The following is a 27805-nucleotide window of genomic DNA, read 5'->3' as shown; positions in this document are numbered from 1 at the left end:
TGTTGGTAGTTGTCACGTCACCATATATATATATATATATATATATAGTTTATCAACTGATTAATTTTTCTTTTATAAGAAGTTCCTTTTAATGTGACACTTTAGATTTAAGAAACTGTATATTTGATTCAATCTGTGTATTGCATCATTTCAATAAAATTTATTGTTTGTTTAAAAAGAACCCCCCAATTACCCAAAGAACATTAAAAAAATAATATTCAGGAAAGTTGAGATTGAGCTCGGTTCGAACCAATAACCGATATTGTATTCAAAGATATCCCAAGAGGATCACCACCTTCCTCTTCAAATACCACCAATAAATTTCCAGATGGTTTTAAAAACTCCCGAGGAATATGATATCTGCATTAACCAAATCCAAGTCCAAATCAAACAACAACAAAAATAGAACAAACTTCAGTTAAAATATAATTTGTGTGTTTTTCTATAGGTACTTACATAGATTGAGAAGGATGTCCAGAAGGAGTGAGGAATGAGACCCAATAACGACCAATGCTTTCACCATTCACCCAAATTTCTCCTTTACCCATACTCGACATATTCAGGCCCACCGGCCCATCTCCATTCGGCCCATCAAATATTGTCTGTATATTCACATTTGTCACCTATACTATTCATAAATTACACATTTAGTACTTATTTACAAATGTATATAAGGCATACCTTGTACCAAATGAGAGGGCGGTTCTTAATGAGTCCAGCATTATTCATACTCCACTTCACTCTATTTAAATTCCTCCATTGCTGTAACCTAACTTTCTCTCCAAGCAAACCCACCTACACAATAGTACAATACATACATATTAATAGGTTATGACGTATCAACACAATCTTCAAACAGTTCATGACTCATAAAATGAATGCTTATTTATCATATTACCGAGTAACCCCATTGAGATCCACTCAAATCGATTGGTTTTGTCCCACCACAGCTGATTTGTACTTTGGTTAGTCCATAAGATTTCCTCTCCATGTAAGCTCCAGAGTCCTTTCATTCATAGGGTTGAAGAAAAAGTATTATGATGCTACTATTTTGTGTGTTACTAGAAAATAATAACCGGGTTCTGGTTTAATTGCAAACGTCTTACCGGTAGACCAACCATGCCGCTGAGGATTGATATACTGTTTTGTCCATTGGTTAAGCTAGCCGGAACTTGAAGTTTAACTACCTTTATGTCTCTGCTTCCATGTCCAGATCCTACAGTAGCACACTTTAAGTCTTTAATATATATGTTCATAAATATGAATATTGATTACTTTGGTAACACCGAAGCAAAGTTTGTGAACACATTTTTCTTCCCTGTTGTTACTCTCAATACTTATGTACCTGCTAGTGCATTGTTGACGAACACGTGAACAACATGTCCTGATGATTCAATGTAGATAGACGGGTTCGTGCAGGGTGAATCCGGCTTAAAGCTTACATTGGAAGAACCAAACTCACGTTAGAAAAGATAAATGAACATTAGAAATGTAATGTGTAATGTCTCTTATATTTTACCTTGAAGTGTACCAAAGATAATCAGTTTTGTCCTTGGTCAAATTAGTGTGTTCCAACAAAGCATTTGCCTTCAAAGATGTGCCTGAGAATGCTGGAATTGTTTCTCTAAAACCTTCCCACTTCTCGGGAACGTTGAACACTTGAACCGGCGTTGTAACTCTCTTATTCTTCTCCACATTCACCTTTATTAATTAAGCGGTAAAAATGCTTATATAGTTGTTGATTACTATTAGTATGATCTGAAAGTTCGCAAAATTAAAAGAAGAAAAAAAAGACTTACTTTTGCTGTTTCATAAATTAGGTTTTTGCAGTTCTGAAGAATACCAATTGACTTGGGACTCAAGCTATACGAACTTTTTCTGAATTGTATTTGACTCACTTTGGCGTCATTGTTCACCAGAAACGCAACGCATCCACTGCTCGCGTCTTCAAAGACATAAGCCTGTTGCATTGGTCCCAAGGATAGAATCGTTTGCTTCCCTTGAAGCAGAGGATTTGCAGAGGATTTTATTGCAGCGTGAAGCTCCTTCAAATGACCGTACTTAGGCTGTCTTAAAAGACCTGAAACACACAACACAAGATCAGAATCAAATAATCAGGTTCTTTCGAACAGAGAATATGTTTAAGAGCTTTAGACCAAACCGTATTCGTCAAGAGGAGCTTGGTCATAGTATCCTGTAATGAAATATGAAGATGAAGTCCTTCCAAAGTTTGTTCCACCATGGTACTGTATTGAAACATGGTGGTGAGTTCTTGTTGATCATATAACGCGATTAATTGATAAAGATGTTATCTGATTACCATGTAATAGTTAATGTAACTTCCATTTTTTGCAATGAAAAGAACGGCATGGAAAGCAATATCCTCGGCAGATCTAATATAAGGCTCTGTTCCATAAACCTGAAAGCTTTTTTCATCACACAAAAAGAGTAAACATAGCTAAATTTTTTAACAAGAAACCTAACGAAATAGACAATGAAGTAAAACCCTTACAATGATGTCCAATCCTCAGTCCACATTTTCGGCTTATTAGGTGAGTTTGGTCCGGGAAACGTCTCGCCGCATCTCATCCCGTTGCACGTATTGATCTACAAATTAGAACAGGGATCTTTGAGAAATATAAGAAACATTGATCTTAGATAAGTAACCGGTACGAACCACGGGATCAGGAGCGTCGGGCGACTTGCACATGATCCATGGCACTCCGGTCTTAAGCCCGACCGCCATTTGGCCTGCCCACTTGATGTACGATGCTCCTTTCTCATGGAACGCCGCCTCCACGTTTGCATACTCGTTCTCGATCTTTACGATTAAAAACCACAAGAACCCAAACCATCATTAAGAAACTCTATTTTTCTAGGCAGTGGTCCGGTTAAAGGTAATTAATGCTACTGCGTTGTTTCGGTTCGATAACATTGAATCTGACGAATAATATTGAAAAGAAAAATACCTGAGAAAGAATAATTGGACCTCCTTGAGAAGCATATAAGCCCTCAGATTTCATCAAATTTACGATCTTAGTGGTGAATTTTTGCATGTGGAACTTGAAGGGTTCATTGTCGGTTCGATATACCATACCGGGTACATCTCGTAACCAAAATGGCAATCCCCTGGTTAATCAAACCGGTCGTTAATATCAATTCAATGTTAATTATACACGTTGACTATATCATAAGTAAAAACAAAAATTTGGTTCAGTTGATTAGTAGTACCCGTAATTCCACTCTGCTTCTATGAAGGGTCCAATACGTAGACAGACATAGAGACCTTGTGATCTAATTTCTTTAATAAACTTCACTAAATCGTTTCTTCCACTAAAATCATACTGCAATATTCATTTTATTCCAAGAAATTATATATTTTCTTTCCATATATAGAAAATGAAAAAATTTAAAATTATTTTTGAGAAATTAAATAAATGGAACGGACCTGTCCGAGCTTAGGCTCATGGAGGTTCCAGAAAACGTACGTTTGGATCACATCGATGCCCCCCTCCTTTGTCTTTTTTATCAGAGACGGCCACATCTTCAGAAAACAAAAAATATTCATGATATTTATGTATTAAATTTCACAAGAAAACGCGTTCGATTATTCAAATGATTGAAATGATAATGCATTTCTAATGAAAAATCAAATTGGCTGTCTTTGGATCCCATTGATTAGAGATTTTTAATGAAATGAGATTTGTTCACGTGATTGTGATAAAGTTGTCAAAGAACAAATGATAGTAAGATACAGAAACAATGATCATCACATGAAAGTTAATTAAGTATTGTTATGTGCATGATTAGTTTTAATAGTTTTCACATTTTGACTTTTTATTTTATATGATTATTAGTTATTCACTTATTTATTCGTTTTTTATTTTATTTTATAGTATATCGAAACCATGAGAAGAACATTAAATGGAACCACAGACAACGGATCTGTGTCTAATTTAGTTTTAGATTAGAAATGAATTATCACCATTCTATCAGGCGATGTATTTTGATTCAGTAATGTTTAACTAATGATAAATCTGTAACTTTTTAAGAGTGTCAAAGAAGAGGACAATGACAAAAAATAGAACATAAAAAGAACCAAAAACGGTGTCGTGTTAAGACCCGTGACTGTTTCATTATCAGTAGAGTCAAGGAGTCAAAGATGTTGTGTTGGATGATATCTGTGTCTTAATTTTGAAAGTGAAAGTACAACAAATCTTGTGAACCAAATAATAACCTTTTTTTTTTTGAAAAAGATTGACAGATCAATTTCGTTTCAATACGTTATATGCATGTCTAATGTCTATATCGTTTAATTATTATTTCATTGATTATAATTTTTATAATATCAGGGATTTATGTAAAATAAATTAGAATTTAATAAAAATGGATTAGTTAATGTAACATGAAATAATGAATATGTTTTATCTGATATGTAATTAGTTTATTCACTAATCTTTTCGGTGGAGCTTATTAACGATCCCCGCTAGCAATTAGTTTCACTTTAGTAAAGAAACCAAAAAGAACATTTCAAAAAAAAAAAAAAAAAAGAACATTTCTTAATTTTCACGAAAGAAAGAAGTTTCTCACGCAACAAAAAGTACATGAAAAGTGAAACCAAATTCTCATAAATGCAAAGAAACTCGTGAAACAGAATTCGTTAGAAAGTAGTAGTTTATATATACAAGTCACCATTTCATATATATGTCCATTACATCATATATTTAATTAGGTCGACTACGAATTCGATACATAGTTTTCAAGCAATATCTAGCATATGATTTGAGATCTTATCAACAAAATATTGCTTTCATATATATCCAAAATTATACTACTTATTGTGTCATATAAATATTTTTTCTTTTTTGATAGCAGAGTTTTGTCATATTACATAAATAGATGATATGACGCAATGGTCCATCCTAAGACATGAAAAATATTCGTTAAATTTGATTCAATTCATTCTATTTGATTCAAACAAATTAGATATCCGTAAGTTTATGGAACAAAACAAATACTAAAACTCAATATCCACTAAAAATGAAGCAAATAACAAATACTACAATTTTAAGAGACATGGATTCGATTATTTGTATGGATCAAAAATATGTTGATCCGAACGGAGCGGAGCGGATCACGAATACTACCAAATTTTAGGATATCCATTTCATGTCCACCTAGTCAGTCCAACAATATTTATTTATATTTGCGAAAAATGTTTTTTTTTTAATAATAAAAAGTTCATTTGCCAAAAATGTTTTTTCTTTTTGGGTAGAGGTTTGCGGAAATGTTATTATCACATTAAATCACTTCTAATTATGTATGATGGAAACATTTACCTCGGGCGTGCTGCGAGGATAGTGAATGGAACCGGAGAAGAGAAGTTTCCTCTGTCCATCGATAATCAAAGACCGTCCATCGTACGTAACTCCCTTCGCCGCCGTAGCACCGCCGGGGAATACAAGAAACATACCCACAAGAATCAAACACAACCCGAAGACCCGAGCCGCCTCCATCTTTCCTTCTTCTTCTCTTCCTCTCTGATGTTTCTTTAACTGGTTACAGTTCGAACATGTGTGTAAGCATGTGGTTGTATGTGTTAGTGCATTATATAAACTCCAAGAAATTTTTTATGATCTGAAAACAAGTGTGAGTAATATATGTAGGCGTTTAATAAAATTTTGAGATTTGAGATTTGGGAGCTTTATATATATATATACAAATCGATTGACTTGCAATAATTGGGAAAAGTTTGGATCCTCTGTTGAGGTGTTATATAAGCCTGAAAATAGCATTGTGCTTTTCACCTTTGTCTTACGATTTCTACAACTGATTTACTAAAATGCCCCTTCTAATTTGACTAGCTAATTTATATAATCTTCTACTTAAAAGGCAATAATATAATCAACCTTACTAGTTTTGACCAATTGAATTAATAAAGTGGTTAAGTTCTACTAATGTTGAATAACTTCAAGTCAATGCTAAAATGAGCAAGTTAAAGATTTTTATAAACAACAAAATTTCCAATATTGTTTTGTTAGGATTTTTTTATATATATATATATATTTGTTTTTATAACATATGATTTAAGTTTCAAAATATAAAATTGTGTTAAAAATAGGTTAAATAAAACCTTAAAGCAAAAAAAAAAAAAAATTGACGTAAAATTTATTCGATTAAAGTTCTGAATTTTGCACACACACTTGTCTAAGCAAAATTTGGGTAAAAGTTGAAACCTAGGTGTTGAGGTTTTGCGTATACGACATTGAAACTGGAACTTGGAAGACAAGACTTGGACCCAACACCGCCTTCACGTAAAGATATATGGGCCTTGAAATAGGTTTTAAGTTATAGTTAAGCCCCATATGGGCTTTTACATCTAGCTACGCATTATCTTTTCTTTTCTAGTTTTCTAGTTCAAAAATATCTCTTTTTGTGTGTGGTTATTACACATGAAAATATCTTTCTACTTTGAACAAAAAAAAAGAAAATATCTTTCTACCTGCATCTTTTGCAAAAATGAAGAAACACACATGAAGATTTTAGATTGTGATGCTGAATATTTTCGTATGTTACAAGATTTTGGGAAACATTTGTTTATATCTTCCATTGAATTTACATTCTTTTTCTTCTCAAAAAAAGCCCATTTTTTCTAATCCCTCAATCTTTAACAAACTATGAAATATTAGAAAAAAGCAAACTATATGTCATTTATTTTAAAATAGTAACTGTCGTTTATGTGGAAAATATTGGTCCAAGGAACTGGTCGATTATCGCATCTTTCAGCTTTACGTATACATAAGCCGGCGTGTGACTAAGATGACGTCATCCAGTCTCAATGACGTACGCAATTACATGAACAGAGAAGAAAATCTGCTGCGGAGAAGCTCACAGCAACACTCTTCGTAGTCCACTCACAAGTCACAACTTAAATATCGGCAAGAGAACTCGTGCACAAGCTGCTAAACCGAGAAGCACCAGATTACTGCCACAAAAAGGTTCGTGCGGATGACGGAAGCAATGACATTATCACATACTCTGTATGTCGATCATCCATTTAACTCAAGCCACGTGTAAATCTCAGCTGGCTGCGCGGTCAACGTTGAAAAAGAAAAAGGTAGGTTTTTGTCACACGTGTCCGAAAGAAAACTACACACGTGTGATTCATGAACCTACTCTCTCTATAAAAGCTCCATGGACTTGCTCTCTTCTCCTCGATTTCAATCTTTGAGACAAACCACAAAGGTTTTAAAAAAATCTCAAAATCGAATCTTATCCACAAGACAACACAAGGTTCTTTTCCAAAAATGAAGGCGGATTTGAATTTGCCGGCGGGATTCCGATTTCATCCGACGGACGAAGAGCTTGTTAAGTTCTATCTTTGCCGGAGATGCGCGTCGGAACCGATTAACGTTCCGGTTATCGCAGAGATTGATTTGTATAAATTCAATCCATGGGAGCTTCCAGGTAAAATTTCACTCCACGACGAGATTGATTTATGGTTTTGTGAATTTACTTTGATTTTGAAGAAAACTGGGATTTTGTTTGCAGAAATGGCGTTGTACGGAGAGAAAGAATGGTACTTCTTCTCACATAGAGACCGGAAATATCCAAACGGTTCGAGACCAAACCGGGCAGCTGGAAGCGGTTATTGGAAAGCGACTGGAGCAGATAAACCGATCGGAAAACCGAAGACATTAGGGATTAAGAAAGCACTGGTCTTCTACGCAGGAAAAGCTCCGAAAGGGGTTAAAACGAATTGGATTATGCACGAGTATCGTCTCGCTAATGTCGATCGATCTGCTTCTACCACCAACAAGAAGAACAATTTGCGAGTAAGCTTTATGTTTTTTTAATATCTGAATTTTTCGATTTTTGTGATGATGATGACGACTAAGTTTTTTTTTTTTTGGTTGAAATTTTGCAGCTTGATGATTGGGTTTTGTGTCGGATTTACAATAAGAAAGGAACAATGGAGAAGTATTATCCGGCGGCGGATGAGAAACCGACGGCGAAGATAAGTACGTCGGACTCGAGATGCTCAAGTCACGTGATTTCACCGGACGTCACGTGTTCCGATAACTGGGAGGTTGAGAGTGAGCCCAAATGGATTAATCTGGAAGACGCGTTAGAGGCGTTTAATGACACGTCCATGTTTAGTTCCATTGATTTGTTGCAAAATGACGCCTTTGTCCCTCAGTTCGCGTACCAGTCCTCCGAGTTCGTCGATTCGTTTCAGGACCCGTTGGAGCAGAAACCGTTCTTGAATTGGAATTTTGCTCCTCAAGGGTAAAACAAAATCGGATAAAAAGTTGAAGCTGATTCAGAGAGTATTCGACCACCGCATCGTGTCGGATCCTGACCCGGAGACCACGCCGGGTCATAAGATTACAGAATCGGGTTATTTGAGATTTCCACATTTGGATTTCAGTGACTGACCAACTTAACGGATTCTGGGTAATTGGGGGAATTCTTCCACTGGTGAATCGCACTCAGTCAGCAAGTTTCGATTTTTGGTTTTGTTTTGTAATGATTTGATTAAATGTCTTAAAGACATCACAAAGTAGATACAGAGGAACTGTAAAAGCAATTGTGACCAACCATTATGAATCATATATATATATATATATCATCATATTCAATGAAGCATGAGCTTATTTTTCTTTAATGAAGCAATGTACATTTTTCTCCATGAGAAGAATACAGACTCAGATAGATAGAGACACGAGTGAGAGAGAGAGAGAGGAGATGGTGAATTCAAGGGTTATTGTGCGAAGCATTAGAACGAGAAGCCCAAATACCAAACACAAGAAACCAGAAGATGAATAAGATTGCCCAGTAGCGTGCAGGACCATACCTGATTCTAGTGAGCACAACCTGTTTTCAAGTTTTGTGTGTTTGATTAGTCAAAAAAAGTAGGAACCATTAGAATGAAGATTATTACTTAAGAGATTTACTTACAAATCTGAAGAAGATGACTATTGTTAAAGCACAGAGACCACCAAGAAGGATGTGAAGTCCGCTCCTAGCAGTTTTCTGCACGAATTTAAAACAACCGTCAACCAAATAAACGCAATCGATCTACCAGTCAGAGAGGCTTAATCTTTGGCATACCTTTCCAACACGAGGAGCAATGAGCCACACCAAAGTAACAGTGAGTAAACCGGTAGCAAGTAGAATCCCAGTACCTTCCACAGCCCATTTAGTTGCACGGCTTTCCATAGGTAAGATGTCAAAGTTCACAACACCTAAAGGTTGGTCAGGAATAGCCTGAGAAGCCGCAACAGAACTATTGTTGTTGTTGTTCAGGGAATGGGGACCAAACCATGACGATATCTCACTAAGTCGTTGCCTTCGAATGGCAGCAACTTCATCTGAATCTATGGTTGAATCTGTACTCACCGCTAATACAGGGATTGGATCTCCTCCATCAGCGGTTCTTTCTCTTAGTGCTGTGTAATCTCTCAAGGCAGTGACCACTTTGTTGAAATCAGCAGTCTTTATATTTTCTGCAGGATGTCCACAGATTTCACACACGGTGGATCCATGGTTGAGAAACCACTTGAGTGCGCAAGCGTAGTGTACCAAAGCAAGCTCGTTTTTGCAAGAACATCCAAGCTCAAGCAAAGCATCCTGATGCTGCTGGATTCCCATTTCTATATCATTTGTGCAAATGAAAACTTCCGCATCAGGACTTGTTATTTCGAAGAAGCCAGATTCCCTTCCATTGCTTTTGACGACAGAATTCTTCAGCTCAGACTCTGTAGCTTTGCTGACATCATCAGCGTTTTCGTCTGCATTGCTTTTACGAGCTTCTGGAACCGGAGGAGTAATCCCCAAAAACCCCAAGGCAGTATCTCCTCGTCTGTCAGATTCTGCAGAATGGCATACACGACAGGTTGGCAAACCCGAGTCACTGTCTGTACTATAACGCGCCTCAGCTGCTAGTTCTTCGTTCTTGACGGGTGGACAATCGTGATCATTGACTCCACAATTTGTTGTCTCCAACTGATTCTCTTTACCCATCAAGCCCGAAAAAGAAAACTCACGAGACAAAAAAAAGTTCACTATCTGTTGAACTTATTGATATTAAAAAGGTTATCCCACTTAGACAAGACAACTCAAGGTCCAATAATACAAAGGACCTCACTGCATCTAGTATTGTCTTCTAATATCACGTTGAAAGAGAAACGATCTGTAAGACAAAGGACAAGAGAGAGATGGTCTATTTTGCATTCTTTCAACGAGCTCCTGCAGCGAAAACATTTAAAGATGTCATAAACACAAGATTCTCAACATGAAAGCTTACGGTAACATATCACTTTTAAGTAACAAACAATATATATATTAGCGGAACCTAAAAGCTTACATGTAAAAGGGAGAATACACAAACTAATGACGATGAAGCAGCTAAATCTGGATTCTATGATCCAGTTATAAAAGCTTATAGTAGTATGAATGTGAAAAGAATGTATCATATATAATCAATATGATCATAGATCCCACTCAACCTTTCAGATGTCAGAAGAGTCAAAAACATGCTGAGATCAATGAAAACAAAGGAAAGTGAACAAAAGACATGACAAAATGATGTCTGAAAGCAATAAGATGATTCTGATTCAGGTTGTAACTGAGCCAGGAAAGATTTTCACCAAATCCAAACACAAGAAACCACTAACAAGTGTATAAAATATACATATATAAGCAGATGAAAGCAGCCATTACACCAATTTTTTTAAACCAGAAGCAGATTTAAGCAGCCATCACTCTACAGAAGCAGATTAAAGCAGCCATTACTCTTAATTTTTTAACACGAGCAAAATTAAGCAACTATTAATTCAATTTTTTAAAGCTCTCCCACCAAATTCCCACCACAAGAGCTCATCAAAACGACAAGATCAACAATTTCGTTCTCTCATGAACTCATGGGTCACCGACTAAAACAGAGACAAAAATGACGAGATCAAGATTTAAACGATCTGCAGATAATGAGAGATCAAGCATGTGCGAATCTGAGCAGATTTGAACATTATGGGTTAATGGATTTGGGAAAAAAGCAAACGAATTTTAAGAAATACAAGAACAAAGGGAAATGAATCTATAGGGTTTAGAGTAAGCAAACCTCAGCAGAATCTCGATTTGAGAAAGCTAGAGCCTTTCGAAAACCATCATTTCTGGGTTCCTGGAATTGTGGGGATTAGGTAAATGGGAGATTTCTGGCAAAATGCTCGTATCTCTGAGCTAAGGCGTTCAGATTCGAAAGAGTTCTTGCCACTACACCAACCTTTCACATGGTGCGGAGAGCTGAGTGGTTTTAGATTCTTTTTATTTTCTTCTTTTTTTCACTATATAACGTTTTTTGTTAAAGAAGGAAAATAAAAAACTGTCCAGATTTCACAATATAAACCAAAGGAAAAAGATAATGATAAGTAATAAATGATATATAAATTTTGCATTGAAATATTATTTTTTGAATTTATGATTTAGTTGATTTTGGGGGAAAAAATCTTGACTTCATGTAGAAGATATAACCGTTTTTTTCTTTTTCAAATTGTTGAAATAAGTAATTTAATTGTCGTATTCAAATTTATATCCTTTCATATTATAATTATCATTTTATTAACTAAAGAGTCCAATATAATCTAGCAGAATTAGAAATTAGATTTATTTTTTATTAAACTAGATCCAAGCATTATTCATTTTTATTGTGTAAATCAATAATAAATAACCATTCGGATAATATCCCTAAAATCAAATGATATGTCTCTTTTTGGCTCTAATTTTTTGCTCTGAAAATTTGAAATTATTCTGTTTCTTTCTGTAGATATTTTTTCTGGATGTCGCATAATGGATGGAGAGGAGCTGTTTTATTTATCCACTTCAAAAGTATGATAAACTACCACTTTAATGCATGAGATCCTACGATAAACGTATTTGTGTTATAGGCTTTTATAGCAGTAAGATAAATGGATGACTGGCTTACCTAAAGAATTATGTTAATGATACAAAAGTCTAATTGCTCTGGATAATCCCAATATTTAAGGAAATAACAAAATTAGTAAGGTAATTAAATGATAGTTAAATTTTAGCAACTAGTTATTTGCCAAAATATCATTGATTCCCTAGAACAAAATATTCCGTGTTTGGTATAAAATGATTCCACAAATATAACATCATGTTATTTTAGAAGACAATGTAATGAGAAATCGTAGTTTCTCAGCAAGTCAAAGAAGGGTCTGCATTTTAGGCGGTGGGTCTGGAAATACACGTACTTGAATCTTATGTGACACATGGAGCGTAAATAAACAAAAAACTCATGGGTAATAAAGCCTTTGTGTTCTTTTTTTTTCATGGCCTTTGTATTACCCTAAAACTGATCACTGTATGATGTATATATTCAAACTTTCTCTACTTGACACTTTTTGACGCCAATCTCAGTGGCTTTCGTATTGGCACACTATCTATACATATGACACTCTTCACAAACACCAAAGGGAAAAAAAAAAAAACAAAAAATAAGGGTAAATAGACAAAAAAAATCTCGTACCCGGGCTGGCTTTCTAGTGGGTAAGACAAGATTGTAAGTTAACTCTTCTTGTTAGCAAAATTTGGTGAGAGGATGATCTGTTTTTGTTTTTTCTATGAGAGATGGAGAGCCATTTGCTGTAGAAGTACTTTCTTTTGAGATGCATTTATGACTCCTTTGCATTCCGCATCGAGTAACACCTCATTCATTATGGCTGCGGCATGCCCTCGTGGTTCATCTGATGCTCTTCTTAGCATAAACACCTGCACACATAAACCAACCCTTAGATAGTTAGATCATCATCAATTATGGCATAGTGAGTTTCTTCAGCTCTACTTCCAATACAAGGTAGAGCTGATACGAAATGATATACCTGCCCGTGGTGAGTTATCTCCAAGCAGCCAGGTTGCTGAATAAACGGTTCTCCATCTATTTGAACAGGGAAAGGACTAGAAACATGTATCCTTATGACCTTCCCCTGTGCTAGCCTCCTAGCCTGAGAAAGACCGACCTGGAGGGGAGAATCACATGTTAAAATGATATTTTAGCCTCATATTGAAAAGTAACTACTGCTAAAATATCTACAGGTTTGAGGACGACTGTATACAAATTATCAGAAACAAGAGTAAGGAGCAATTCGAAATGAGACTAGACCTGTAGTTTGCCAAGGTGCCACGCTCCACGGACACATACCACTTCTAGTGTCTTGTCGTGCATACACTGAATGCTAAAATTATCATCGTGTTCATAATCATTTTGCCAAAGATCTACTCCACCCATATAGCTTCCAATATTAAGTACTATTAGACCCTCTGAATCCTGAGAGGAAAACAAATTGGGGACATCAATTTCTAGAGGCAACAACAAAAAATTTAGCCTTTTTTTTGGTATTATCAACCTCTTTCTCAGTTTCCAGAAAATCAAAGTGTTCTCCAGATAGGAAACAAAAATGTCGTTGTCAGCCATGGTTTTTACTTTTTATCAAGCAATTATGCGTTATCTTTCATGCTCAGTTTTTACCTAAATATATGTTTAGTGAGTAGTGGTTGGGGTTTCCATATTAGCAAAGAATAAAAAGGCACAGCATTGAGAAAAGTAACCCGGAAAAATCCTGCAAGACTAGTTTCATTTGAATAAGATACCTTGGGAATTTCAATGTCTTTTCCATCAACTTCAAGCCAAACTTGCCATGGTAAATCGGCACATGCTCGATCCATTATATCCCTCGCACCTTCTTTAGCATATCGTAATTTATTTACAAACTGCATACAAGATAAGAAAACAATGACACAAAGCTTTATTCACATTATGGTTCTCTATATATCATCATATATGTTCCAGGTAAGAAAACACAACAGCAGTACCTGACTACAAAACTTTTCAGGATTTTCTTGCCGCATCATATGAAATTCATATGCAACTTTGGCGTCGCAGCCAATACCTAAACAAGGAAATGTCAGCTATTGTTCATGATCAATGAGAGGGACCAAATCGTATATGCTTAATTAATGTACCTAAGTAATTCATCATAAACTTGTGGCCTTCTCTTGCTGGAAACTTTTCTGTACTCTCTTCTACAATTTTAACACTCCATCGATCCAACATTGTAACTGCAGCACGATCAATGTCTTGCAAAAACGTTCTTAGACTTCCTTGTCCATCAACTACTGAAATACCTCTTCCCCACTGCAAAACTCTAGATAAATCATTTCCTGTGCCTAAAGGAAGAATAGCGACAGGTGGAGGGGATTCAAAATTGCGCTTCTCAATGGCATCAAGCACCCATGCAACTGTTCCATCTCCCCCACATACCAAAACTCTAAAATACTTCACTTTGCTACATAGGTCTAAACCAGCGTCTGGCCCTTGACAAGAGCCAAGTTCAAAGACCTGTAATTCACCAAAGCAATTACAGTGATTTAAGATTCAATATGTTTAAAAGCAGACAAACTTCTAAACGTCATTAACTACAAAAGAAGATAAACTTTGGAAGACAGTATGAATTTCATATTTCAAGCCATTACTTGCTACTGAAATACTTTGTAAAATATCCATAGTGGATTTCTGAAAAACTGAAGCTCATTTCCTACCTGTACTGGATTCAACAGCATGTTAAGTCTCCTGTGAAGAAAAGGACCGAGTTGCCCTCCGCTTTTGGCATTGATAAAGACCAAAAGCGGTCTTGCATCTGGGGGCAAATCAACCAAGGAAAACTTCTTCATAAACTTAAAAGCGGCACTTTTATTTCGTTTGTGGCCGCTTATACCATTTTGCAATCCGTTTGCATTAGGCATGTCCGAGACTTTCTGTAAGCAATCTATGCTCCTATCTCTGCGTATCTTTTTCACTACAAGCCCATTTACTACGGTTTTTACTGGATTGCTGGCTGAATCCTCCAACAGCTTACCATTTAGTGACTGGCCATTCCCATTTTTTCCCCTATGACGCTTTCTTCTCACATGCCCTCGTATAGATGCTAACTCGTTTTTAATAGTAGTCAGTACTCCATCCACACCATTTGCTTCATTGAGTTTTACATGTACTGGAGAGAGGATTACTCTTCTGAGAGAGCCAAGATCGCAAGCGTCACCAGATTCCTTGGACATAATCATGTGGCACTTTACATGTATGAGGCGCTGGCACCAAAGGCAGTGCCACATTGGAGAAGCTTCAATGAAAGGAATACCACACGGTTCATCACAGTAGAAGCAAAAGGCAGTCATGTCAGCGCTATCATCCATGTTAACCCATCGCTCAGACCAGTGATGTCGGACATGGTCAGATCCAGCCTGCGCAACACATTTGCAGTCTTTTGCAGCAGAGCCTGAGCAATAAAAGTGAGCTGCTACACCGCATACAGCACACCGGTGGACGGGAATACTCAGAGCTGCTTTAGTAGAAACATTTTGACCTGGAACAAGGGAGCAGAGACAAACACAGCAAGTGGATGGCTGTGGGCCATAACCATAATCATCCGTCCATTGATGATGAGAAAGTGGAACTCTCAGTCTTTTCCAAACCTTCTTCTTCTCTCTAGCGGCAGCTTTAACCCAGTTTAAAGAAGTTTTTTTCTGCCATCTAAGAAATGTGTAGATAACAGCGAGAAGCCCAACAGATCCAGTAACAAGCCATCCAAATATAAACGGACTGTCAGCACCAGAACTGATCAACCACTGAATAAGAGAGAACCCCACATCCATCATTGCAAATCTAATACGTCATTCCTATTTAACTTGTTGCACCAGCATAAACTTATGAGCTTTAGGCCACAAAATACCTGCCAGAGATAACCAAAAAACAGAATAATCTCCGTGAGAAGAGATAAACCTTAATAAACTTATATTACGCAAGATATTGACTATAACTCTATAAAGCATGAACAATCAGAGATTCAATAATGGCTCAACAATTCGGCTTCCACAAAGCTAGTGACCTAGTTTCTTCCCTTTGAAGCAAATCCTGAACAATTAGGAGATAACTCTGTTACCAAATCCTGAACAATTAGGAGATAACTCTGTTTCTAAAGCTAAACATCAATTCCACATTGAACAGTCTAAGCCACAATTCCTCTAAAAACACCAAAACTAAACGAGATCAAGCAATTCGGCGAAACAACAACACACAAATCAAGCACAATATTGAAAAACACGACACAGACAGGTCATCGAGATCGGAAAAAAAAAAGCAAGACAAAAAAAATTCCAGATCTGACGCGAATTTTAAGGAAAGAGTTAATTCAAAATCCGTACCAGGTGAGAATCGGAGACGAATTCACGACGGAGATCAGCAAGGTGAGGATAAAAAAAAAAAAAACCCCTAGAATCTCCGAGAACCAGTAAAATTATGTCTCCAATTTTGCTTTTTCTCCTCGAAGCCAGCGAGAGAGGAGAAGGAGAGAGAGAAACACTTTTTATAACGAAAGGTGAAAAGCAAAAGGCGGGATTTGGGGGCTAAAACGCAACAAACGCGCCTTTCCTCACTGCATAGACTCTCTTCTCTTGCCGTACGACGTGCGAGCCACGGGTTCGTCGGCGCTGGCTTCTTTTCAATTTACTATTACACCCCTCGCTCAAATCTTGTGACGTCACTTGCATGATAAAAGAACCAATCGCATTACTTTAGTTTTGTGAGTTGGTAACCACATGCACTAGATTTTAGTGTTCACCAAGTCAAAAACAATTATCAAATTTTTAAGTTTTTTGACCAATAATAATCAAATTATCTGAAAGTCAAATATTATTACTTAAAAAATAAATTTTAGGTCTATGTTTTGTTTCCTATTTTTGATGGATCTCTGTGGCTTATTGAATCATGGAGGTGGATATTTTCTTTTATGACTTTAGATTTGGTTAGTCTTTTGCTTTTAATTCAATCTACTTAACAAATTTAACCAAATTTAGTATAAAATTTTGTTTTTTTTGTCGTCTAGATTTATTATTAATTACAAATTATGAGAACTGTTATATAGACGATTCTACAACTGACAATTCCTTCCGACCCTTACTAGATTCACGACAGACTACACTTCCTTCTTCGTAATCTTGATGAATACCTTCAATGATCCACAACCTGGCGACACTTCCTTCTCTGCGTAGAATCCTGGCGAACGGCTATAATTGTACATCGCTGGAGATCTCTTGCACACTTGCCTCCATTAATCTGCAAATTTGTTAATAAATCGCAATACCTGGGACTCGAACCCCAGACCTTTTGGTGTAGAAGCATTAATCAACCCTTAGTCAACCAATGGGCCAAGGGGGCTTCCACGTATAAAATTTTGTTATTAATTTTTTTTTGTCAACTTTTGTTATTAAATTCATAAATAATAAATTAATAAAAACTCATAATGTTGAGTTAATAAAAAAAAAAACCTTTTATAGGCTTTTTAAAAAAATGTAGACTTTTTTTTTATTTTTCTCTTTTTCTTTTGGTGTTAAGTGTGGAATGTAGACTATAATTGGCTTTTGTAATTATTAAATATTAATCACAATTTTGTAGAAAGATTAAGGTCCAATGGGCCAAATTTGTTTATAAAAAACGAAAAAAAAAAAACAATTTGTAGAAAAGTAGTCGATATCTCCAAACAAAGGAGAGTGCATAAAAAAGGAAAACCCTAGAAGAAATCTCTCGACAGTTAGAGACGATATCCTCTTTACCTTCGGAGTCAAGTTTGTTGTTGCGTAAAGCGGAAGCTATCATCAGTAAGCTTTAACCCTATTTCTGAATCCCTATAAGTGTATACGTTTTTCTTTGTTAATTCATTGATTTTACTCTCTGATTTTTGTCAAATTTCAAAGCAAACAATGGAGAACGATGTAGAGAGACCGTACGCTGTTCTAACGATGGATGAAGTTAAAGAAAAGATGAAAAAAGAGATCTCTGAAATCTCTGAAATCTTCTTGATATCAAAATCCGATGCGACCGTACTTCTCATGTTTCTCCGATGGGACTCGAATCGGGTTTTGGAGCGTTTGGGTGAAGACGCGGAGAAACTAATGACTGAATCAGGTTTGAAATCAGTTGTAATTGATTCGAATCAAGATTTATCTGATGTATCTTGTGGGATTTGCTCTAAGATTGGTGATGGTGATGGTTTAATCTCCACGGCTTGTTGTTCTCACAAGTTGTGCAACACTTGTTGGAGCGAGTATCTTGAGAAGAATTTCTTCTCTGTGGAGAAAAACCAAACTGCAATCTCTTGTCCTGATCAATCTTGTCGAGCTGCTGTTGGACCGGACACGATTGAGAAACTCACCGTACGTGATCAAGAGATGTACGAGAAGTATGTTCTGAAATCTTACCGTGAGAGATGTCTGGGATGGAAGATCAAACAGTGTCCTGCTCCGGGTTGCAATTACAACATTGAGTTTCATCTGGCGAGTGAAGATGAAGAGCATAGCTTAAACATTGTGTGTCTCTGTGGTCATATCTTCTGTTGGAGATGCATGCTTGAGTCACACAGACCAGTGACCTGCAACAACGCTTCTGATTGGTTGTCTAGAGACTTGAAGAAATTGATAGGAGAAGTAGACAAGCCATCGACCCTCTCCTGGATTGAAACCAATACCAAGCCTTGCCCTCATTGCTTTATTCCTGTGGAGCTTGATGATGTACACCAATGGAACCAGTTCTTGACATGTGCCTGCAGGTTTCACTCTAATGAAAATAACTCTGTTTTTGCTATTCGCAGATTATTAGATTTCTTCTCTATTTTAATTATTGATCACACTAATTTGTGTTTTTCTTGATTTAGTGGGCGTTTCTGTTGGAAGTGTTTTCAGTCACCGGAAGCTCACGGAATCTATGGATCCTGTTTTGCACCGGAGGATTTGAGCAATGTTGGTTTCAGTCGTTGGAGCAATGTTGGTTCCAATCCTTGGAGCAATATTGGTTTCAATCGTTGGAGGAGAGCAGAACCGGAGAAGATTTCGTGTTTGGATCTCTGGAAGGCGAGTCAGGTTTCACTGGAGCAAGCTAAATCCGAGCTAGAAGCTTTCGAGGAATCCATAATCAAGAAACCTAGTGACTTGAAGGAGCAAGACGTTAAAGTACTAAGAGAAGGACTGATGCTCGTTGTTCAGTGCAGACAGTTCCTCAAATGGAGCTGTGTGTACGACTATCTCCACACAGAGTATGATATGGCGAAGAGAGAGTACCTGCGATTCCTCCAAGAAAACGCGTCTGCCCTTGTCCACAGTTTCTCACAGGGTATAAAGGAGGAAACAGAAGCCAAAGAGCTTACTCGCGGTAAGCTATTGAGTGAGACAACCAACATTGGGAACTACTTTTATCATTTCATCAAGACTTTACGAGAAGGTTTAGCCGAGGTGAAGGCGAAGTCGTACGACAACTATGGTGGTCCTTATTGGTTGTGCGATCGCTGCACATATGGAAACTCTTGGTTCGAGAGGGCCTGTAAGATGTGCTGTGATCCTACTGCATCCAATACGGACGAGCTAAGTGATTGATCTCTTAGCTAAAAGGTTTTAGGAGACAGGAACCTTGCAATTTAAGTTCTTAAGATTCTGTTTTTTCTTTTCTTTCTTTCTGCAGTTTTAGGGGGTTTGTACTGGACTACCAAATTTTAATGTCGAATTGAATTTTTTTTCTTTCTTGATAGTTCAGAGTTACAATGCTTTGTGAAAGCAACGTTTCTTCAACCTTTGGTCCTGTTGTTGTCTTTTTTCATCCCTCAACTCTACTAGTTTTGTTCTCAAGAACTGAAATCCCTGAAGATACTTGTATAAACCGAAATGGACAAAAATAGAAGAAGAAGCGCCGTGCCATTACATGACCAGTGAGCTCACATCCTCATATCTGCTGATGGAGATCCCAAATTTCTTGTCAACTGAGACTTATAAATTGTGTGTTTCACATCTTCATTATAGTCATCAGAATCTCTCTAACCTTTTTATTTACAGGCTCTTTGTAAAAATTTTGATCAATTGTCGAAATTAGATCCCCTTGGCCTTTTAATCCACACTCTTGATCAATCAAAACCATGTAAACGTTTGGTTTAACAGGGATTTCATTTCCCTCTTCATATCATGGATTAGGTTCCTCAATCAATTCCCCAGACTCAGCCCTTTAAAGAATCAAAATCAATTGTTTATAGAGAGAAAAAGAACTTGCTCTTTGTGCTGATTTAAGGCTCAAGACTTATGCTTAAACCTCAAGCAAACAACAAAATTAATAACTGATTTGAGGAATGTAAAACTGAGACAGAAAGTGATGCAGAGACAGATCAAGTTGTTGATGAAAAATCTCACCTAAAGATCAAGTTGCTGGTTCTGATAGTTCAGATAGAACACAGACATGAAGAGTTTATTCAAATAATCAGTGGATTCTCTGAAGGAGAAACTGAAGGAGACATATGTATGAAATTGCAGGGAATGTCTTAAGTTGATATACTTGAAGAAGGTGTAAGTGTTATGCATTAAGCATAGTATCGGGTTCATCTCAAGGCTGAAGTTTCAGTTTGTCCTAGAGTCTAAAGACAAAGTAATGCAAGTGCCAAGTTTGGTAGATTTCAAATACAAGAAAACGTATTGTGGAACGAGTTACAGCTGAAGTGGTTATCATAAGTTCAAAAATATGATAAGAGAAGGCTGTAGTGTGATAAGTTACACTTCTTGATGTGGAATTCCATTTTTTTGCCTTCCTCGTATTTTCACAGTTTACACAACATCTATAGGAACGAGATGTTTTGTGATAAGAAACGTTTCTTCTACATTTATGATCCTTATGTTTTCAGTTCTCAGACTCCATAAGAAAAGATGTGGTCTTGTTGTTGTCCCTTTTTCCATCTCTCACTCGAATAGTTCTGTTCTCAAGAACTGAAGCCCCTAAAGATACATACAGTACTTGAATAACCATAGTCCATTTAAACCGAATTGGGCCCAAAAAAGACAAACCAGAAGTGCCAATGGGCCAAATTTCTTAATTAAAAAATCTTTTTTTTTTGTCGGTAACTTTAATTAAAAAACTTATCAGACGATTGTTTAGCTTAGATTAAGGTCCAATGGGCCAAATTTCGTAATTAAAAACTTATTAGACGATTTAGCAGAAACAGATATTTTTGTTACTTATAAAACTCGATGTTTCCATAGGAGAGTGAAAAAAGTAAAACCCTAAATAGACCCTAAATAGTTGAAACAGAAATCATCTAGAGACGACGATCAAGAAAACACGAAGACCGATAACTCTCACCTTCGATTCTTTTTGTTGATTGAGGCACAAGCTACCGGTAAGCCTTAACCCTATTCCTTATAGTTTATTCATCTCTCTTTGTTATAATTCATTGATTTGTTTTTCTGATTTTCGTCAATTTTAGGTACACAATGGAGAACGATCGAGAGGGACCATACTCTGTTCTAACGAGAGATGAACTTAGAGAAAAGATGGAGAAACAGATCGCTGAAATCTCTGAGATATTCTCGTTATCAAAATCCGATGCGACCGTACTCCTCATGTTTCTCCGATGGGACTCTCATCGAGTTTCTGATTGTTTGGTTGAAAACAAGGAGAAAGTCTTATCGGAGTCCGGTTTGAAACCAGTTGTAGCTAATCCGAATCAAGAATTATCTAATATCTCTTGTGGGATTTGCTTTAAGACTTGCGATGAGTATTATCTTGATGATGATGATTACTTAATCTCCACGCCCTATTGTTCTCACATGTTCTGCAAATCTTGTTGGAGAAAGTATCTTGGAAAGAATTTCTACTTGGTGGAGAAAAACCAAACTAGAATTTCTTGTCCTCATCCAGCTTGTCAAGCTGCGGTTGGACCGGACACGATTCAGAAGCTAACCGTACGTGATCAAGAGATGTACGTGGAGTATGTTCTGAGGTCTTACCTTGAGGTATTAGAGATCAAAGAGTGTCCTGCACGTGATTGCAATTACGTCATTGAGTTTCATCAGAAGAATCATGATGGTGATGAGGAAGACTATAGCTTAAACGTGGTGTGTCTCTGTGGTCATATCTTCTGCTGGAGATGCATGCTTGAGTCACACAAACCAGTGACCTGCAACAATGCGTCTGATTGGTTGTTTAGAGACCTAAAGAGCTTATCGAAGGTATCAGGTAAAAAACCATTGAGCCTCTCCTCGATCAAAACCACCCGCCAAAAGACTTGCTCTCTCCCGTTGATCAAAGCCACCACGAACACTTGCCCTCATTGTTTTCGTCGTGTGGACCTGGGTACTAAACAATACCTCCGGTTCTTGACTTGTGCCTGCGGGTAAAAAACCCTATTTTGCAAATCTTGAATAATTAGGTTTCTCTATTTTAAGTATTATTGATCATACTAATTTGTGTTTTCTTGATCTAGCGGTCGTTTCTGCTGGAAGTGTATGCAGTCAGAGGAAGACCACAAAACGGAATCAGGATGGTATAAACTCTGCAGTAATGTACTCGAGAGAAGAGCAGAAGTGGAGAATTCGTGCATGGAACACTGGAAGGCGAGTAAAGTTTCAATGAAGCAAGCTATATCCGATCTACAAGCTTTCGAGGAATCCAACATGGAGAATCCAGGTTACTTGAGCGAGAAAGACATGACAATTATAAGAAAAGGATTGATGCTGATTGTTCAATGCAGACAAGTTCTTAAATGGAGCTGCGTGTACGACTACTTCCACACAGAGTATGAGATGTCGAAGAGGGAATACCTGCGATTCCTGCAAGCAAACGCGACCTCACTTGTGGAGGGTTACTCAAAGACTCTAAATGAGGAGATAGAAAGAGCCTCGTCAGCTACTTCTGAAAACTTTTGTTGCGTCAAGCATAAGGTAACGATTGAGACTATCAACATTGGGAACTACTTTTATCATTTCATCAAGACTTTACGAGAAGGTTTGGACGACGTGAAGGTGAAGTCCTACACCGACTATGGTGGTCTTTTTTGGCTCTGTGATCGCTGCACATTTGGAAACACTTGGTTCCATAAGGAGTGTACGATGTGCAGTGATGATATTGCAGCTCGTGTGGAGCTAAGTGGGTTATCTCTTAACTAAGGAAGGTCTTATGGATTGAGAATTTTAATTGTTATGGTGGATTTTAGATTTTAGATTTGGTGGTGTTTTTCAGATATTCTTATAATTCAAAGGTACATCGTTTAGGAATTCGTCTTAAATTTTTTTTTACTTCATCTAGTTTGTAATCAGTCATATCTTTGGAAAAAAACTTAAGTGGTTACAAGTTACTGAACATTCTAGGCATTATATCATTCCGCTGCGTACGTAACTCTATGAAAATTTCTCTTAGACAATTCGTTGCTCAAAAAAAAAAATATATATATATATAGACAATTTTTGCACTTAGAAAGCATATATATATATCATGAATAGCCGAAACATATATGTCAATCGGGTTAGCCTGGTCCGGTCCGGTCTGTCCCGTAAAAATTCTAAATCTATATTTTGAAGTCTGGTCTGGCTACAGTGCTTTTCCGGACCTTTTAGGGCTTTTTTTTCGAGAAAAAAAAACAAATAATTTGTAATATCTCTTGAAAAAATTAGAATATATTTATGAAACAACCACTAAGCCAATTCAGTTTTTTTTTTTAAGTTGAAAATCAAATAAATAATCCCAATAAATTGTTTAATCTCGCACCAAATAAAATATAAAATCATAAGACTTATAGTAAGGCACAATTAGAAAGCTAGGTTTAGGGTTTTCAACTCTATTAAAAAAAATCTTTAAACAAATTTCTCAATTAAACGAAGATATTAGAAAAGAATCAAGGGCTTTTCGGAATGGCCCGAGTCCTTAAAATATTATATTTAACAGTTTTAATGAAATTTGACTCTACTATTGTTCTTTTTTCTTATATTTGTATTATTTTTTTGGTAAAGTTCATTTCTAATATTTTTACTTAATCGAAAATATTTTTGTTTTTTTCTAAACTTAATAATTGCTTTTCTACTTGTAATTTGTTTTTTTTTTTAATATTGATTATAAAGAAAAAAATGCTTTTTAGATAGAATTTTTTTTAAGAAAGTACAAAATTAGAAAAAATATCTATACAAATTAATAATTATTAATTTATCAATAAAGTAATATCTTTATAAATTAATTGAATTTTCTGGTCCCAACATTATTAATTTATCGATATTTTACTGTATATACATATATAATAACTTAAAAAATTATAATAACAATAAATGGAAGACTTTTTTTTGTTTCCTTTTCAAAAAAATTAAAAGCATTAAACATTTTTTGTATTTCTTTTTCTTAAATCGACTAAATGGGAAAAAAATAGTTTGCAAGTTCTCTTATTACACTTCTACGTAAGACATGTCAAACTAGCGTACGTAGATTACAAACAATTTTATGAGTATTCAACATTTTGGATTATTGTACTGGATAAAATAAATCTTTTTATAAATATTTGGGTAGTAACATGATTTCAGTTAACTGAGATCATTTGACGGGTTATAAGAATTAGATGAGCGTCTTGGCAAAATTATAAAGTACTAATAGTTTCTTTATTTACCCTCTACTAATGTCTTGTTGGCCAGTTCCATTATACGTCAATTTACAAAGTCAAAAAACATTCATCTTTTATCCACATGACAAAAGAATTCGTAATCACGAAATATATGTAGCATATATATGATTAAAAAACTACGAGTATTCTCAAAAAGATCAATCATAGTATATTAGTATGGCTTGTTAGTTGTATGTGTTCCATTTATAATCCCTTAATAAGACTCATACATAGAGTATAGATATATAAGCAAATTTACAATTACTGTGTTTATAGTTTTGAATTTTGATAATCAATAGTTACGAACATCCATAACTACCAAAGATCGTTTAATATGGGTTCATTTTCATCGATAAAATATGTTAAATCGTGATATGCAAGTAAAATTTAAAATTTGGGTTTCTAATATATTTGCCCAAATCGATTTTATATATTTAATACTTCATACGTTTTTAGGTGGAATAGGTCAAACTAACGTGAATTAAAAATATTTTTTATGCTAAAGTCTAAAGACATGAGTATTCAAAATTTTGATATTTTCGTATTACCTTGCAATAATATATCCTTTTAGTTTCGCAAAACAAATCTAAGAACATCATATAAAATTTATCCGTTTATCCCGTGCATAGTTCAGTACATCAACTAATTTATCTATCAAAATCAACTAGACAATCATAGGTTCAAGTTAAACCAACAATAAACACACACAAAGTCATTATATGTAAATGTTCATTTTTAAATTAGGTTATATATATATATATATATATATATATAATCCATATATAATCTTCTTCTTTCAAGACAAATTCCTTAAAAAGTTTATTCTAGTACTCTTTAACTAATACTATTTTGAATTAATCTACAAATGTCTCTATTTCGCGCGCACACAAACCGGGTTATCTTATAATTACTTTTACAGGTTTTTGATTCAATAACATCATATTTTAAATTAGTTTTAATAATTTTAAGTATATTCCAAATTCAATAAGACTAGATTTTAGAAGACATTATTAAATCATTAGTTCCATAGTAAGAGATTTGACATAAAGAACAAAAATCTTTTTTGAATATTTAGTGGAATACCTCCCCTAGGTTTTCTTAAAGATAAACAAAAGATTTAGGTAACATGAAACTTGCAACCTAAGCTTTTATAATTCTTTATTTAAAGGTTTTAGCCTTTTATACAATTCGTTTGCTCTCTTAATTTCTTTAGACTCTTTTGAGATTAGTTTTCTTCATGTTCTTGAATCTTTTTTTGGACAAATAATGTCTTTTACCTAACTTAGTTTGAGCCATCTGTTGGTGAATTAAATAAACTTGTATATAGGTTGTGCCCAAAAAGAAAAAAATCAACCTTAGACATATACATAAAACTATTGGATATTATAGTTATTGCAAATCACCATTTTGTGGTAAGATTAAGATCCAATGGGACAATATTCTTAATTGAAAAACTGGATTATCAAACTATAAATAGAGCACAAACAGAATAAGTTTGTATCTCGATCTATCCCAATAGAAGGAGAAGGGAGAATCTCTCTTCACCTTCGATTCAATCTTTTTGTTTGAGGCTCAAGCTACTAGCTAGTAAAAGCCTTAACCCTATTCTTTACAAGTTTATCTTTCGCTCTTTGGTAATTTTTCGATTTATCTTTATGATTTGTTTTTGTCTTTTTCAAGAAAACAATGGAGAACGATCAACAAGGACCCTGCTTGAGAGATGAGGATAAGGAAAAGATGGAGCAAGTGATCAAGAACATGTTAATCTTGTGCGCAGATAAATCCACTGCGATCCACCTCCTCATGCAGTTCGGATGGAAACCGCGTCTTGTTGCAGTGCAGCTCGGTGGAAGAAGGGAAGAGTTATTGGCGGAATCAGGTTTGAAACCTGTTGTGATTAATTCGACTATAGATTTATCTATATCATCTTGTGGTATTTGCTCTACGACTGAAGATGAATATATTGATGAGTATTATGATGATAACAATGATGATGGTGGTGATGGTGATGGTGATGGTGATGGTGATGGTGATGCGGATGAGGATGAGGATGAGGATGAGGATGATGATGATGATGAGGAGGATGAGGATGAGGATGAGGATGAGGATGAGGATGAGGATGAGGATGAGGATGAGGATGATGATGATGATGACGACGATGATGACGACGATGATGACGACGATGATGAAGAGTATGATGAAGAAGAAGATCGTCATCATTTCATCTCCACACCATATTGTTCTCACAAGTTCTGCAAAACTTGCTGGAGAGAGTATCTTAAGAAAAATTTCTACTCTCTGGAGGAAAACCTCACCGTGATCTCATGTCCTGATCAAGATTGTGGAGCTTCTGTTGGACCAAAAACGATTGACAGACTAGGAGTACGTGATCAAGAGATGTACGGGAACTATATTCTGAGATCTTACCTTGAGAGCAAGCAGCTCCCTGCACCGGATTCCAACTAGGCCATTGACCAAATTTGAGTTTACTCAAAAAGGAAAAGTTCTTCTTTTATGAAATGCATTGTTATTCCATTTTATGTTTTTTTTTAATAATCGAGGATTTCGAGCTGATCACTGATCAGTGTAATCGAATCTTCAAAACTTTGTATATGAAACATCATGTTCTTGCCATTATATAAAAACATTTAATTACAGTCAAATTCCATGAATGAAATCTTATAATTAAAACTCGAAATCTTTTCTCTTAGTACCCTGATAAGTTTTAGCCATACTTGAAGATTATTTTATAATCTTCAAGTATACAAAAACTATTTCGCACCATATATCTATCTCGTGCCATATATTTATTTTGTGCCGAAAATAAAATTTCACCCCCAAAATTGTGACTGGAATTGTAGAAGGAAGACTCGAAATTTGATTTTCTAATACGATGATAAGTTTTAACCATTAAAACACCATAATTGATTCCTTTTTACATAGTATAAATTTAGATTACTAAATAAAATTTAAAAATATATAAAAGTTTCACATTTCTAACCACATATCTATTTCGCGCCATATATCTATTTTATACCAATTATTAAATTCCGTCCCAAAAATCATGATTGATCTTAGAAGTAAGACTCGAAATATGGGTCTTCTAAAACAAAATATCAATTAATAATTAAATAATTATTTATCACTAAAGATGTATATTCGACACAAAATTAATTTTTTTATATGCTTAATTATTTAGTAACATTAAATTTATACGATGTTACATTAATCAATTATGGTGTTTTAGACTATTAAATGATACAATTTGTTTTAATTATGTAACAACCTTA

The 27805-nt window shown here is 35.5% G+C and overlaps 7 protein-coding genes across 9 annotated transcripts; 4 read left to right on the top strand and 3 right to left on the bottom strand.

Moving 5' to 3' along the window:
- Positions 1 to 106: 106 nt before the first annotated feature.
- LOC9302649 (beta-galactosidase 6) lies at positions 107 to 5787 on the bottom strand. Its single transcript, XM_021014040.1, has 16 exons — positions 5340 to 5787; positions 3449 to 3544; positions 3232 to 3344; positions 2970 to 3129; positions 2678 to 2821; positions 2513 to 2607; positions 2321 to 2426; positions 2162 to 2246; positions 1800 to 2080; positions 1520 to 1701; positions 1346 to 1437; positions 1107 to 1216; positions 899 to 1006; positions 682 to 795; positions 457 to 602; positions 107 to 360 (listed from the first exon to the last, which is right to left on the bottom strand). Exons 1-16 carry the CDS (start codon positions 5514 to 5516, stop codon positions 219 to 221), a joined length of 2151 nt encoding a protein of 716 aa, XP_020869699.1. The 5' UTR covers positions 5517 to 5787; the 3' UTR covers positions 107 to 218.
- A 1147-nt stretch (positions 5788 to 6934) lies between these two features.
- On the top strand, positions 6935 to 8662 carry LOC9300942 (NAC domain-containing protein 102). The gene is made up of 3 exons (XM_002866530.2): positions 6935 to 7467; positions 7552 to 7835; positions 7928 to 8662. The coding sequence occupies exons 1-3, from the start codon at positions 7308 to 7310 to the stop codon at positions 8291 to 8293; spliced, it is 810 nt and encodes a 269-aa protein (XP_002866576.1). The 5' UTR covers positions 6935 to 7307; the 3' UTR covers positions 8294 to 8662.
- On the bottom strand, positions 8632 to 11357 carry LOC9300941. Of its 2 annotated transcripts, none has more exons than XM_021014172.1 (4): positions 11123 to 11357; positions 9115 to 10251; positions 8962 to 9036; positions 8632 to 8877 (listed from the first exon to the last, which is right to left on the bottom strand). In XM_021014172.1, exons 2-4 carry the CDS (start codon positions 10024 to 10026, stop codon positions 8758 to 8760), a joined length of 1107 nt encoding a protein of 368 aa, XP_020869831.1. In that variant the 5' UTR covers positions 10027 to 10251; positions 11123 to 11357; the 3' UTR covers positions 8632 to 8757. The 2 variants fall into 2 exon arrangements, with proteins under 2 accessions (XP_020869831.1, XP_020869838.1); XM_021014179.1 differs by lacking the exon at positions 11123 to 11357 and adding an exon at positions 10370 to 11116.
- An 867-nt stretch (positions 11358 to 12224) lies between these two features.
- LOC9302648 (diacylglycerol kinase 2) lies at positions 12225 to 16531 on the bottom strand. Its single transcript, XM_021014046.1, has 8 exons — positions 16276 to 16531; positions 14617 to 15803; positions 14041 to 14416; positions 13891 to 13967; positions 13669 to 13788; positions 13181 to 13345; positions 12900 to 13037; positions 12225 to 12789 (listed from the first exon to the last, which is right to left on the bottom strand). The coding sequence occupies exons 2-8, from the start codon at positions 15727 to 15729 to the stop codon at positions 12640 to 12642; spliced, it is 2139 nt and encodes a 712-aa protein (XP_020869705.1). The 5' UTR covers positions 15730 to 15803; positions 16276 to 16531; the 3' UTR covers positions 12225 to 12639.
- A 1085-nt stretch (positions 16532 to 17616) lies between these two features.
- Positions 17617 to 19688, top strand: LOC9302647 (probable E3 ubiquitin-protein ligase ARI15). The gene is made up of 3 exons (XM_021014100.1): positions 17617 to 17727; positions 17824 to 18674; positions 18780 to 19688. The coding sequence occupies exons 2-3, from the start codon at positions 17830 to 17832 to the stop codon at positions 19492 to 19494; spliced, it is 1560 nt and encodes a 519-aa protein (XP_020869759.1). The 5' UTR covers positions 17617 to 17727; positions 17824 to 17829; the 3' UTR covers positions 19495 to 19688.
- A 1420-nt stretch (positions 19689 to 21108) lies between these two features.
- On the top strand, positions 21109 to 23106 carry LOC9302646 (probable E3 ubiquitin-protein ligase ARI13). 2 transcript variants are annotated; one of them, XM_021014090.1, is made up of 3 exons: positions 21109 to 21272; positions 21354 to 22268; positions 22359 to 23106. In XM_021014090.1, the coding sequence occupies exons 2-3, from the start codon at positions 21367 to 21369 to the stop codon at positions 23038 to 23040; spliced, it is 1584 nt and encodes a 527-aa protein (XP_020869749.1). In that variant the 5' UTR covers positions 21109 to 21272; positions 21354 to 21366; the 3' UTR covers positions 23041 to 23106. The 2 variants fall into 2 exon arrangements, with proteins under 2 accessions (XP_020869749.1, XP_020869743.1); XM_021014084.1 differs by having other exon boundaries at positions 21110 to 21272; positions 21360 to 22268.
- Positions 23107 to 25828: 2722 nt separating this feature from the next.
- LOC9302645 (probable E3 ubiquitin-protein ligase ARI13) lies at positions 25829 to 27183 on the top strand. Its single transcript, XM_021014224.1, has 2 exons — positions 25829 to 26102; positions 26196 to 27183. Exon 2 carries the CDS (start codon positions 26202 to 26204, stop codon positions 26979 to 26981), a length of 780 nt encoding a protein of 259 aa, XP_020869883.1. The 5' UTR covers positions 25829 to 26102; positions 26196 to 26201; the 3' UTR covers positions 26982 to 27183.
- Positions 27184 to 27805: the final 622 nt, after the last annotated feature.

Source organism: Arabidopsis lyrata (genome assembly GCF_000004255.2).
Source record: "Arabidopsis lyrata subsp. lyrata unplaced genomic scaffold ARALYscaffold_8, whole genome shotgun sequence".
In the NCBI taxonomy this organism is placed as follows: domain Eukaryota; kingdom Viridiplantae; phylum Streptophyta; class Magnoliopsida; order Brassicales; family Brassicaceae; genus Arabidopsis; species Arabidopsis lyrata.
Note: the sequence above shows the minus strand (reverse complement) of the source record. Positions and strands in the feature narration are given on the sequence as shown.

What these genes read in the sequence shown, in the direction of transcription:
- LOC9300942 (XM_002866530.2), top strand. Translation starts at nt 7,308, where the DNA reads ATGAAGGCGGATTTGAATTTGCCGGCGGGATTCCGATTTCATCCGACG. An exon ending in CAATCCATGGGAGCTTCCAG is followed by an intron (nt 7,468 to 7,551) that starts GTAAAATTTCAC and finishes TTTTGTTTGCAG; the next exon opens with AAATGGCGTTGTACGGAGAG. An exon ending in ACAAGAAGAACAATTTGCGA is followed by an intron (nt 7,836 to 7,927) that starts GTAAGCTTTATG and finishes GAAATTTTGCAG; the next exon opens with CTTGATGATTGGGTTTTGTG.
- LOC9302645 (XM_021014224.1), top strand. Translation starts at nt 26,202, where the DNA reads ATGGAGAACGATCAACAAGGACCCTGCTTGAGAGATGAGGATAAGGAA.
- LOC9302648 (XM_021014046.1), bottom strand. Translation starts at nt 15,729, where the DNA reads ATGATGGATGTGGGGTTCTCTCTTATTCAGTGGTTGATCAGTTCTGGT. An exon ending in CTGAAAAGTTTTGTAGTCAG is followed by an intron (nt 13,789 to 13,890) that starts GTACTGCTGTTG and finishes TCTTGTATGCAG; the next exon opens with TTTGTAAATAAATTACGATA. An exon ending in GGCACCTTGGCAAACTACAG is followed by an intron (nt 13,038 to 13,180) that starts GTCTAGTCTCAT and finishes TCTCCCCTCCAG; the next exon opens with GTCGGTCTTTCTCAGGCTAG.
- LOC9302649 (XM_021014040.1), bottom strand. Translation starts at nt 5,516, where the DNA reads ATGGAGGCGGCTCGGGTCTTCGGGTTGTGTTTGATTCTTGTGGGTATG. An exon ending in GTCCAATTATTCTTTCTCAG is followed by an intron (nt 2,822 to 2,969) that starts GTATTTTTCTTT and finishes TTAATCGTAAAG; the next exon opens with ATCGAGAACGAGTATGCAAA. An exon ending in ACTGAGGATTGGACATCATT is followed by an intron (nt 2,427 to 2,512) that starts GTAAGGGTTTTA and finishes TGATGAAAAAAG; the next exon opens with CTTTCAGGTTTATGGAACAG.
- LOC9302647 (XM_021014100.1), top strand. Translation starts at nt 17,830, where the DNA reads ATGGAGAACGATGTAGAGAGACCGTACGCTGTTCTAACGATGGATGAA. An exon ending in TTCTTGACATGTGCCTGCAG is followed by an intron (nt 18,675 to 18,779) that starts GTTTCACTCTAA and finishes TTCTTGATTTAG; the next exon opens with TGGGCGTTTCTGTTGGAAGT.
- LOC9302646 (XM_021014090.1), top strand. Translation starts at nt 21,367, where the DNA reads ATGGAGAACGATCGAGAGGGACCATACTCTGTTCTAACGAGAGATGAA. An exon ending in TTCTTGACTTGTGCCTGCGG is followed by an intron (nt 22,269 to 22,358) that starts GTAAAAAACCCT and finishes TTCTTGATCTAG; the next exon opens with CGGTCGTTTCTGCTGGAAGT.
- LOC9300941 (XM_021014172.1), bottom strand. Translation starts at nt 10,026, where the DNA reads ATGGGTAAAGAGAATCAGTTGGAGACAACAAATTGTGGAGTCAATGAT. An exon ending in TTGCTCCTCGTGTTGGAAAG is followed by an intron (nt 9,037 to 9,114) that starts GTATGCCAAAGA and finishes AAATTCGTGCAG; the next exon opens with AAAACTGCTAGGAGCGGACT. An exon ending in TAGTCATCTTCTTCAGATTT is followed by an intron (nt 8,878 to 8,961) that starts GTAAGTAAATCT and finishes ACTTGAAAACAG; the next exon opens with GTTGTGCTCACTAGAATCAG.